The sequence below is a fragment of the Saccostrea echinata genome, unplaced genomic scaffold (assembly GCF_033153115.1).
Source record: "Saccostrea echinata isolate AGI-Se365-2 ecotype Australia unplaced genomic scaffold, CSIRO_AGI_Sech_v1 ptg000016l, whole genome shotgun sequence".
Lineage (NCBI taxonomy): Eukaryota > Metazoa > Mollusca > Bivalvia > Ostreida > Ostreidae > Saccostrea > Saccostrea echinata.
Genome location: NW_026889765.1, coordinates 10979079 through 10991756, shown reverse-complemented (window position 1 = coordinate 10991756; position 12678 = coordinate 10979079). Strand labels below are relative to the sequence as shown.

General features: G+C 33.7%; 2 protein-coding genes across 2 annotated transcripts in view; one reads left to right on the top strand and one right to left on the bottom strand.

Annotated features, from left to right (window-relative positions):
* LOC133188434 (biogenesis of lysosome-related organelles complex 1 subunit 1-like) overlaps window positions 1-12678 on the bottom strand; it is a 162222-nt gene that overhangs the window by 127985 nt on the left and 21559 nt on the right. The gene's annotated exons all lie outside the window — the stretch shown is intronic.
* LOC133188425 (uncharacterized) lies at window positions 443-11436 on the top strand. Its single transcript, XM_061323851.1, has 11 exons — window positions 443-511; window positions 2860-3055; window positions 3480-4158; window positions 4268-4367; window positions 4785-4913; window positions 5121-5244; window positions 7077-7208; window positions 8125-8480; window positions 8615-8753; window positions 9002-9189; window positions 9404-11436. The coding sequence occupies exons 2-11, from the start codon at window positions 2872-2874 to the stop codon at window positions 9767-9769; spliced, it is 2397 nt and encodes a 798-aa protein (XP_061179835.1). The 5' UTR covers window positions 443-511; window positions 2860-2871; the 3' UTR covers window positions 9770-11436.

Below are 12678 nucleotides of genomic sequence, written 5' to 3'. Positions count from 1 at the left end.
GTTTATCTACCGTTCTATATTTAGTATTCATTCTATATTTAGTATTCATTCTAACAAATTCAGAAATCAAAAATCCAAATGAATGTTAATCTTAAGGATTTCAAGTATAGTCTATCAGATTTACAAAGTTCAACCTTCAAAGTCATGACCCTCTTTCGTCAGTTATTTGTACTGTTGTAATCAAACACGACATAATTCTGCGAAAGAGGTGTCTAATCGACCCTACATTCCGTTCATTGATACAATGTTTTCCATACGAAATAATTTTTAAAAAATGGAATCTGAATCTAAGCCTAATGATATTTGATTTGAAATTTACCTTCTAGAAAATAATTCTACTATGTGAGATATATTCTCTATTATTTATTTATTTATTTATTGTAGCGTTTCTTAGTCAAACCTTTAGTCACGTGAGCAAAACAAGGAAGGTAGAAAGACATTCAGCCATTTTGAACCCTTCATTTCTATTCTACAATTGAGAAAAAAAAATCTTTGTGAAATAAGACTAAAGGTAAAGTTGTTAAATGTTTTCATAATGTTAAAATATTTTACGAGTGATTGAAACTCTCTTAATTTCAATTATGAATGGAATATATATAGATCTAATCTAAGAACAGTTCGATTTGAACAGTTGTTTGCATACAACTGCGCAAGAATAGAATAATTTGATTTAGAACTATATATACACTGGACACTGAAGAGTTCTAATTCTGTGTTTCTTATGCAGTTAGAGGGATTTTACCTTAGAATAAAATTTTAGAAGAAGAGGAAACCAGAGTATTTTGATTCAAGCGTTCATAATATTTCAAAAGGCCAAGAACTGTATTTAGATGTATTTGCTCCGTTTTAATTATTCTCTATTGAGAAGTTGCTGGCTCGTTTAATACTCCCCCTCAACTTCTCTACGAAAGGCCTAATAAAAGCAGTTCAGAAATTGACTAAATGAAGAACCAAACCGGGTCCCACTTCGATCGATGTTTTAGGTATGATGCGATATCATAGACATAGTCTGGATGCACAGATGTTTTTTGGCCATAGAAATGCGAATAAAATACCAAGTCCGCTGACTTAAAACACGTTTTGTATGGTAGAACACTTACTTGCGATATCTGTGTCGCCGGATTCGTTTACTCATTCATAACTGCGTTTGAACCTCTAAAAAAGTCTAAAACTATTTCTCCGGATAACTATTTAACACTGGAACATTGAGGCCAAATTATCCGGAAATTTTTTTTTAGACTTTTTTAGAGGTCAACCGGGTTCAAACGCAGTTTTGAATGAATAAACGAATCCGGTGACACAGATATCGCAAGTAAGTGTTCTACCGTGATAAATGTTTTTTAAGTCAGCAGAATCGGTATTTTAATCGCATTTCCATTGCAAAACAACATCTGTGCATCCAAAATATGTCTATTATAATGCATCAATCCTAAAACATCGATCGAAGTGGGACCCGGTTTGGTTCTTCATTTAGTCAATTTCTGAACTGCTTTTATTAGGCCTTTCGTAGAGAAGTTGAGGGGGAGTATTAAACGAGCCAGCAACTTCTCAATAGAGAATACGTTTTAATAAGGCTAACAGGTGGGTTCGCCCTAATTAGCCTACATGTTCGCTCTGAGCAATTTTGCCTCGAGTGGTTTCGCCTGATTATACCATGTAACCAGTAATAAAAGGTGTCAAAGTTTTGCACGTTTTATGCCAGGTACCCTATATTAAACAGGTTGGGCACAGTTCCTTTTTCGGGGAAGTATTACTATAAAACGGGATTATTCCTCTTTTCAGTAATAAAAAACATTACTGCATACGGGAATTTTCGTCATAATTTTAAAATAATACCCCAAATCCGTTTATTAAATAAAAAGTGCATGAAAAATATGATGTGATGTGCTTAAACTTTATTGAACCAACCTCGCTGACAAAAAAATTCGGTCCTTTAGTTCTGCAGACAGGAGTAAGATGAGATTTAATCGTAGACATCATGAGTATTCTTCAATCGGATGTGAATTTTCCCGTGTAAGTTATATTATTTTTTGTTCAAAAACGGAAAATTTCATAGTTTGGTTTCGTGGAGGTGACATCTTTTGAACACGCATAGGAATTTAAACTCACGTGCAGCAGTAATCCACGACTTTTACTTCAATTTTCACTGTTGATAAATGATACGAAAAGTATGGAATCTTATAAGGGCATTCATGCTAAAACCATCTTTGAAAGACTATCTTTTAAAATTTAATATTAAAAATAATTATTTTCATCTGTAAAAGAAGTAGTGGTATAAAAAATTATTTTTACGATGTCTTTAAAAGAAATGATATAAAATTAAATTAGAACGAATAATTTCATGAACGAGTTAGCAAGTCCTGAACGTATTCAATCTCACAAATTTAACACAGATAAGCTTCCGTAAGAAATTTATATCGTAGAAATATTTCATCGCTCTTTTTCAGCATTTTGCAGTGATAAATATTGTAATTTTGAGCATACATACACTTAATAGACTATAAATATTTAGAGGATGTAAAAATATTCTTGCACTTAATCTTTTATTCAAAGCAAACATGAAAATAAAGGGTAAACGAGTGAAAATTGCCGTATGCAGTAATGTTTTTTATTACTGAAAAGAGGAATAATCCCGTTTTATAGTAATACTTCCCCGAAAAAGGAACTGTGCCCAACCTGTTAAACATGAAATAGATATTAGATAAGCTCAATATTTACATCTTTATCATGTTTATACAGTATAATTTTCTCACTGTCCAGAAAACATTTTGCATTACATTTAGAGGGCCCTTAACATCAATGAATCTTTGCAAAAGTTATTATTTTAATAATGCTTCATTCATATACCTTTTTTTACAGTGTGTAGTGGATATGAGTTACAATACAAGATCAAGAGGGAAGATGTATGGGGGAACTATTGAGGCAATGCCTGGACATCCAGAAACAAGGGGTGTGGTCAGTTCTCGCTCAAAACAGGAAAAGGTGTTTTCAGATCCTCAGTCTGTTTCCCCAGCTTCACCATTTTATGAGAGTTTTAAAACATTTGGACTTCAGGGTACTTTCTTTAATTCATTACAGCATTTGTTTTCCTTGTATAACCGATAAACGGTACCATTCCCCATGCCAAAAAATGTTAATTTTCCCAATTTTTACATTACTTGTGATATTGATGGAATAAGACACCCTTCACTGTTTGGTACTTAAATTCAATTGGTCAAAATGTTGTCATTGTTCAAATTGGTCAATTCACAAAACTTTTGTTTGCATTTTGCATGTTTCTTTTGCTTCAGGGTTTGACATTATGAGTACTAGACCAGTCAGACTACTTCCCATAATTTTTGCTAGCCCTGACCATAAAACCACTAGCTCTGACAATGTTAACCTGCAAATTTACTTCTTATAGCCATATTTTTGTAAAGTATGTTAAGAAACAATTGAACTGATACTTTAGGATATAATATTCTTTATTTAATTAACAGATGAACCGCCTGATTATATTAAGAATCCTGATGCTCCAAAGAAGAATGGCACATCTTGTGTTATCACTGGTAACACCCCTGGAAAGAATAAAGTCATGGCTCCAAGAAGTGAAGACATTTCAACCAGACTGCCCGAGAAAGACTTGTCGGAGAAAGATGAAACGATAGAAGATTACAAACTGACAACCAATGTCACAATAGATCTCTTAGATCAGATGATAAATGATCATGGCATCAGTACGAGTTTTGGTCAGCATGTGGATGTGAGGGTGTCGGAACCACAGTCTTTACCACAGCAACAGTTCCAAGTGGCAGAACATCAGAACCAGGATGTAGAATCACAGGCTCTTCCCATCAAAGAGCTGACCCTTTTTGATAACCAGACTTCTGTGTATCACGATCTAACTGGTCAAGAATGCAGTCCAAGTACTGGTAAATGCCAGAGCCAGGGTGTTGGTTACCAGGTTGAAGATGAAAGATTGGATGTAGATACTTCTACCTACCTCTCAGAAGCCAACAAAGCTTTGCATGATGATATTGCCATGATAAACACAGAGATTGATACATGTACTGACACAGAGTTGTCAGAGTACCTGATGGGAATTGACAATGCCACTGAGCAGGAAATGACCTGTGGGGATTTAATGTTGGAATTACCCCTGGACAGCTGTGTTCTAGAGTAAGTGCCCTCTTTAATCGGTGAAGTTTTTGAAATGTAGGCCACAATATCTTGAGAAAATATAAATGCCATATCCAAAACATGAAATAATCTTTTCTTTTACTGTCAGTGCCATTATCTATGGAACAGAAAAGGCTGTTGGTGAACTGGCAAACAATCATAAAAATGAAATCTTGAACACTGGTGTCCATGGAGTGTATACTGACCCGGTAAGATTGAAAAGCACTGACCACCTATGTGTAAATTTTGACCAGTAAATTTTCTGCTAGATCATGACCTCCCTCTAGATTTTAATTGATTGTATTGTCACAAAAACACATAAGAAGTGAAAATAGACAAATTATATCAGATAAGCTGAAATTAGAAATATGTGTATTACAGATGCATGTTTATTACCATAACAACACTTATATATTTTGAAATCACAAAATTTTTTTATGCATCTCCCTTGAATCAGTATTTTTCCACAAACCACAAAAATTTTACCCCATGAAAGTTATTGATTTTACAGTAAAATATTTTCTTTTCTGTAATGAATTTAAGAAGTTTTCAGTATAGTTAAACAGTTGCAATCTGATATGACTAAATCTAACCATCTGATGAAATTGCTACTTTTTTTTAAACAGAGATTTGAGGTTTTGAAATCAGAGTTCCAGGATCCCCCCAGTATTTACTCCACACTCCTTGGAAAGGGCACATTTGGAGTGGCCATCAAGTGCATTGTATCAGATGATTTTGTGTTTGTAAAAAAGAAGGTTAGTAGATTGCTAAAATATTCTGTTATTTATAATAAGACACTTGAATGTAAATTATAAATGTGTTACGAATATTGGTAAACATTTTTGGTAAAAATCTTTTCAAATGATCAAATAATCAAACAAGGAAGCTAGCTTGTGTATAGTTTCTATAGAAGTGTAGTTTGAAGAAGGGATAAATAGTTCCAGCACTTTTTTGTCTTGTAGGTGACACAGAAGTTCCACCCAGAGGAGGCCATATTTACTCTGAGTAACACACATCCAAATATCATCAAGTCCTATGCATTGGTACTGAGACATGGAACACCAGAAATCATAATGGAGTATGCTGGTGGGTTTTTGTGATAGCCAGTAAAAGTTTTAACAGTATTCATGTACAATAAATGTACTGTAATATAATAAGGCCATGCCATTAATTTGTAGTTGCAGAACAGAAGTCATTAATTAAAATCTATTGTTTATTGGATTGGCTGTAATTTATGCTACACACAGCTAATATTAGTGATGGGAAATCGGAAAAAAATCATAATCGATTATCGGTAATACAGGGATCGACATTAACGGTTGTCCGATTGCCCGGGACAAGTAAATTCTCATTTCGGGCAAGTGAAACTGACGACATACTTGTCCGATCGGGCAAGTCAATTTTTCTCATAGAAATGTACATATTTATTTAGTTTACATTAAGTTATAAATAAAACAAAAAAATAACACTTGATTTCCACCAGGTACCTGACTGACATTGTTTTTGCATTCGGAATTTCTCAGTAGCATTTCTTGATTATACCATTCATTTAAAAATCACGTTCGTTATTCTGTTTTCTTTCTTGGTAAACACGCTCTATGTCTAACAACTTTGTTAACTTCTTATTAGGAAATTAGATTATGTATTCACTCACAGAATATAAGTACAGTGTAACACGATGTATCGTGATCAAGAAAAAAAAATGTATGTTAAATAGCAAAATTCTATATTCTTTTAGCGCTGCTTCACAGTTATCTCTTAGGATAACGATTCACAAAAGTACCTTACCAAAAATAATTTTTAAAAATATGAATTTTATTAAAAGAAAATGGAGGGTTATTGCTACATGGCAGTGTGTGTTAACAGGTCAAATTTACCAGGACAGTGGTATACGTTTATGTACAAACTCTACACTGATTTTTTTTTTCAGGTAGCTCAATTTGCCAAATTGACAGTAGTGTATTCGGTCACATTTTTTTCTTATCATAACATTTACAGTAAAAAATAATTTTCTTCTTAAGTTCTCTCCTTATTTTGGGCAACCAAGTTTTGCATTCGGACAATTCAAAGTTTTAGATCACTTGCCCGAAGGGCAAGTCAATCTGAAAGTTAATGTCTATCCCTGTAATAATCGGCTGCACATAATCGATTAATAATCGATTATAATCAAATCTTTAACTTAAATGAAATAAATATAAAAAAGTTAAACTTATTCAGATTTAAGTTCAGATTCCCCCCCCCCCCCCCCCCCCCGAAAAAAAATCATTTAATTAATTATATTTCATATATGTTTATTCATTTTTTCCTTTATTGAAGTGGAAAAAAGGATTTCTTTACTTTAAAAAAATATATTGAATGGGAATTTATTTTACAAAAAATTCTCATTAAAAATATTGAATGGGGGAATATTACTGATATTAGTCCCACCTTGCATTACATTTATTTATTTCTTGGAATTACAAGTTTAAAAAGTAGTTATCCAGAATTTGGACCTGTATTCCTGATTTTAATAACGTTTACAGATCGTCTGTACTATTAATATTTTCCTGTGTATACGGTAATAAACCTCTTAATATTGTCCGTTTTTCTGTTATTAGTCTGATCCTATAATCAATCATGGCGGTAAATATCAACATGGCAAGGATACCTTCGATATTTTAAACATTCATCACTACTTTAAAACTCTTTGCACATGGATTTGGTAATAAAATTAAAGTATTACAATATTATTTTTTGTCAGCGATGTCGGTGACATTTATTTTGTAATCGATTAGTAGCATCGAAGAGCTCCTAACGACCGACAATCGATCGTCGGCGACAATCGGCCCATCACTAGCTAATATAGTCAGTAACCACTTAATTTATACAGCATAAACCTGTGGTGTGTCTAGAATTGAATTTTGGATTGTTATTTGCAGGTCAGTCACTGCTGAGCCTGTTGAATGAGAAGAAGACCCTCCCTGAAGTCACTATATGGTCTTTGACCTGGGAGTTCTGTAATGGCCTGTCTTATCTGGATTCGAAAAATGTTATTCACTTTGATATCAAACGTGAGTATGCTGGTGCTTAAATGTAATTTATTCATGTATTTCTCTTTATTATAACTCATGTGAGATGCTGCAAACAGATGTGTATTAACACGAGGATGGTTCTTATTTATATCTAGTTATGTATCAAAGATATGAGGAACTACTGGTATCTTTCTTTTCTGTAATATGATAATAGGATATAAAAGTTAAGGCAAAAAAAAATGAAGGTAGATAGTTTTTCAGGCACTGCTGCATCAGGTCAAATACTGCTACATTGATCAATTTTATTGATATACTTCAAAGGGAAACACAATTTTCAATTTTTTTCAAGTTGAAAAAGAAAATTGAGTTATGTCCCTTTTCATAAATGTTAATAGAAAGATGTTTTTATTAGATACACAATATATTAATTTCTTGTTAAGATGATATTTTATGAATTAACTTTTATAAAAATGCTTGGAATAACACTATTTAAAGTTAAGTACATATTATGATTATTATAGAAGTACAGAAATGTAAGAATCAGATGATATCAATTTGTTGACTTCTTGGCATCAGCATTGAATTTTAAATTTTGGCTTGAGAAAATATGGGTATAAATTTTAGTAGTTTTAGCTTTATTCTGCAGTGAACCTAAGACTTACAAAAATAAAGCTGTATACACCAATGCATGTTCAAAATTTATTTGCATTTCAGTTGGATTATAAATCTTTTTATTAAACATGTAAAAAGTATTGACTGTACATATGTTTTATTTCTTGTTTTTTTTCTTTTTTGTGGTAATGCGTGGCATTAACCCCCCCCCCCCCCCCAAAAAAAAAAAAACAAACAAACAAACAAAAAAAATGGTTAGAGTTCATAGAAAAAATTCATAAATAGAAAATACCTGTACATACCTGTATTTAGCAGTGTTGTTCATGTATACTTAACTTTTCAGCTGAGAATATTTTTGTGATGGAGGATGAAGAAGGAGGTTACCTTCTGAAGATTGGTGACTTTGGCTCGGCCAGAATGCCAGAAGGCCCCATTGAAATGACCGCCTGGACCCCCGAATACTTGGCACCAGAGATGGCTAAGCTTTTCCTCAGAAAGAACTTCCCCCCTCATGTCCTGAAAATTAAACAGACAGAGCAGGATATTGAAGCAAGTCTCCAACCCAAGACAGACATGTATCCTGCCGGTCTCGTGGTGTGCTTCATGTATGTAGGGGAGCATCTACTGCTTCAGTACATCAGGAGAGCTAAGCCAGATGTTACAGATGAGAAACAACAAAGACTGGCTGTGATTGGACATGTAAGCATATATAGCTGAATAAAAGTTTCATTAAATTTATGATTAAGCAAGGTGAATTTTATGTAAAACTTTATTGAATAATGACATTGAAGCATTTTATTGATTAACATTTATTTTGTTTATGCTGTTTACAGGTGTCCCATGAGACAGAGTTAGGTGTAAGTTTGATTCCAGAGGCCGCTGGACCAGAAATGAAGGCTGTGCTGCTGGGAATGCTGCAATATGATGTGACCAAGCGTGCCTCTGCCAAGAAAACACTGGAACTTATGACAAGTAAACAAACAGATCTAGTTCATAATTCATTAACATAATCTATAGTTATCATTACTGAATAATGGAGAGAAAAATCTGTCAGAAGTAATTATCTGTTGCTCAGCAAAAGGAATGGGGGGGGGGGGGGCAGTATGATACCATACTGAAAATGTTGAATTAAAGGACTTCTTGAAGTTATTATATAAGACATTGAAAGAAATCTGTAGAATTATCAGCAAGGTATTTAATGAATACATTTCTTCATGTAGCCCTCTCAGCCCAGAAAAACAATGAAAACAAAGTTACACTGAGTAAAGGGATAAAACCACAAGTGCTTAAAATCCCTGTCGGCTCTGAAGGGGTTAACAGTAAGGAAAAGAGGATACTACCTGTCAAATCCAAGGCAAGAAACAGAAGGTCAAGGTCAAGGAAAGAATGTGAGCCCCTGACTTCACAGGTAAATGATCTTAATTGGAGTTTGTTACTCAGCCTTTACTGGGGCAAATGATTTATTTAATTTTGAAAATAATATGAATTCACTTTAAAGAAAAGTAAGCAGTGTAAGTTGTTGCATTATAGATTGTTCTAAATGGGTTATTATTATTATGTTATAATAATAATAAAATAAAATTATATAATTATTATTGAATAAAGGAGTCCATTTTTAACAGATGCCTCAGATGTCACGGAAGGCAGAGGAAATCCTGAGTGAGAACAAGCAACTGAGAAAACGTATTGTTAGAAGTGAACTGAAGAGAAAGTTACAAACCCGTCCCACTGCAGCTGTGGCAGCAAAAGTCGTAAAAACTGGGGAGGCAAAGGAAGAAATAGATCATAGCCAAGGAGGGATCAGTGAGGGTAGTCAGGTAGGAGGCTTCAGTGAGCAGTTTGTCCCCCTGGAGCAACCCTTCCCAGAGATTCAGATCAGTGAACATCAACATCCTGTCTGTCAGGCTGAAGATGATTGGTCCATTCAGGAATCTGCTGCTCCTGGCAATATGCCAGATTTTGGATGTCTTGGGATTGATGACAATTAGAGCAATGGCGTTAGCTTGTTTGATTAGTTTAATTTTTTTTGGGGGGGGGTGTTTAATTTTAAGGGTTGAATCTCTGTAACAATTGAATGATCTTTTTTGCCTAATGTTTGTCTTTTATTATACGAATTTGTCATTGTTTTTTTTTTTTGGTTTAGTAAATGTAGAGCATTTAAATTATCAAATGTTTGCATGCTTCATCAAATTTGTTGCTCATGGTGAAATATCATATCTGTGAAATACGAGGGCCGTTCAAAAATTACGCGGACTTGTTGTACAGAAAATATATTTGACGACATAATTAAGCAAAAAGTCATAAATAATATAAAAGAATCTTTTCATATATGATCATCAAAATTTCAAATCAAAATATTGTAAATTGGTTTCAATTTCAAGTGATTTAACAGGACATCTCATGAAGTCACGGCGCAGTAAAACTTTCAACGTCACGGGCATTTTTAAAAATGGGAGCTTTCATTTTCTCAATATTTTCCCTTAGTATTTGATACTGTATAATTTGGGTTACCTTATCCACTCAGAATAAACATCCATATACCATTTCCGATTCAGGTTAAAAACTATAAAACTATTATTATGTGTTTTAGTTTGTGTTAAAACCTAAATCTCCAGATATTTCTGAAGTAAAGTTTGACGTAAGTCGATCTCAATCACATTCTTAACAGCCCAGATCAGTGTTTTGTCGATGAACTTCTTCCATTCCTCCCGGATTACCTTTTGACTAAGGTCTAACAGTCTAAAATTCTTTTTTACATTTTGTATAGATGTGTCGGATATTCCGCTGGTTTACTACATGTTTCATTAGGATTATTTTGGGTAATTATTGGCGTTTTCCCAGCATGATTAATGATGTGATAAAAGTGCGCTGCTCCGTCAAATCACGAGACGTCATTTTTGCAGTTGATTCGTAGGGGTTACATCGGAGAAAAATTACAATATTTCTGTTAGTACTTCAAATATTACGCCAGAAATCTAAATACTTAATAATAAAACAATAAAAAGAAATTTTAGAGAAAATTGATGAATAATATCGTGAAATATAGAAAATAAATGAATAAAATTTTGGATACCGCATGTTTGTTCTTTAACATTTTTGCCGTGCACCGTATATCATCATCAGCAGTATCAAAACGGCAATAATTTTATGAGATATTAAATAAAATCAAAAAATTTTACCAAGAATTTATTTGAATCTTTAAGAAATATGTTCCTGTTAATTTTCAATTCTATATGACGTCTGTAAGAGTAAATAATAGCAGAGTCCGCGTAATTTTTGAACGGCCCTCGTACATGTTCATATTTATGTTACAATTTTAAGCAAAAAAAACTAAATCTCATTGTATATATATACATGTATATGTACTTTTAAAAAAAGCTAGTGTGTGTAGCATTGTTTGTGTTTGAAGTTACATGTGGAAAGTTCCTGAGTCATTTTATTTAATAATTATTTTTTACAAATGGAATGTATATTTTTTTTTAACCATTATTTATTATATGTAATAATATCAGTTATTGTCAGTGAGCATAAAATGTAGGTGTAAAATATTTGTGTATTGGTAGATGAAATATCAGACTCAAGTACCATTGAATATTTGTACAGATGCATGTCATTTTCTTTAGAATTTTTTTAATAAATACAGGCTTGAAAAATGTATGCTTGTGCAAGTACTATTAATTCTGTAAACTTCAGTCTGCAGCCTTTTAAAGCAATTGATTTATTGAATGTCTCTCTCATGTCCATGCCTTACTAACAAAGTTGTGTCTTATGGCAGAGGACATTTCCATGGTTTTCTGGTGATGATTTCTTCAGTGACTTTATCTCCATCATGGTAGCTAAGTCAGCAGAGCTTGCCCTGCGAACAAAAGATCATGGGTTTTTGGATGAGACCATAAAACCTGAGACCCTGTGTCAGCAGGCATTGGCATGCCTAAAGATTCCTCAGTGCTTATTGGCCCTGAGTACCAAGCAAGTCTATATAAGAAGCTCTTCACAAGATTTTGGTGATATCTTATGAGTGAAATATCTTGTTAGAACGGTCTAAAACGACAACGATCAATCATTGACTATACACTTGTAGGTAGCAGAATAAAGGATGAATATGGTCAGGACATATAGTGTTGGTCATGTATGTCTTCTGTCCTATCCTTCCATCACACTGTGTGTGTTTAGTTCAGTTTTGAAGAAACTTTTCAAGATAATATTATGAAACTTCATTTGCTGATATGTATTGATGAGAGCGATTCAACTGGCATCATTTTTTAGGTAACCTGAGTCACTCAGGTGACCTATTGCTATCTGTTTTTGTCCGTTGTTGTGCGTCGTGTGTTAACATTTGAACGTTTTCAGCTTCTTCTCTGAAACCGCTGAACCAATTTCATCCAATTTTAGCATATGGCATCTATGTGTGAAGGGGAACAAAATTTGTGAATATCATGGTCCCTGCCCCCCAGGGGCCTGAGGGGTGGGGCTAAAACCACCAAAATTAATGCAATCTTTAAAAATCTTCTTCTTTACTCCTGGACATCAAGCAGTCAAACTGTTGGCATGATTGTAATTAGCATTGAGCCCTCTACCAAAATTGTGAAATTCATGGCCCCAGGGTCAGGGGTTCTGGTGCTAGGGTGGGGCTATATAGATCATATAGTGAATGTGCATTTTTTCTTTGAAAAATCTTCTTCTGTACTCCTGGGTATTATTGAAACAAATTAAATACATAGTTATGATAAGCAAGAGTGACTCTACCAAAATTGTGAAATTAATAGCCCCTGGTGCTGGGGGGGGGGGGGAGCTACATGTATATAGATCGTATATTGAATGTGCATTATTTCTTTGAAAATCGTCTCTACTCCTGGGTATTATTGAAACAAATTGAATACATAGTTATGATAAGCAA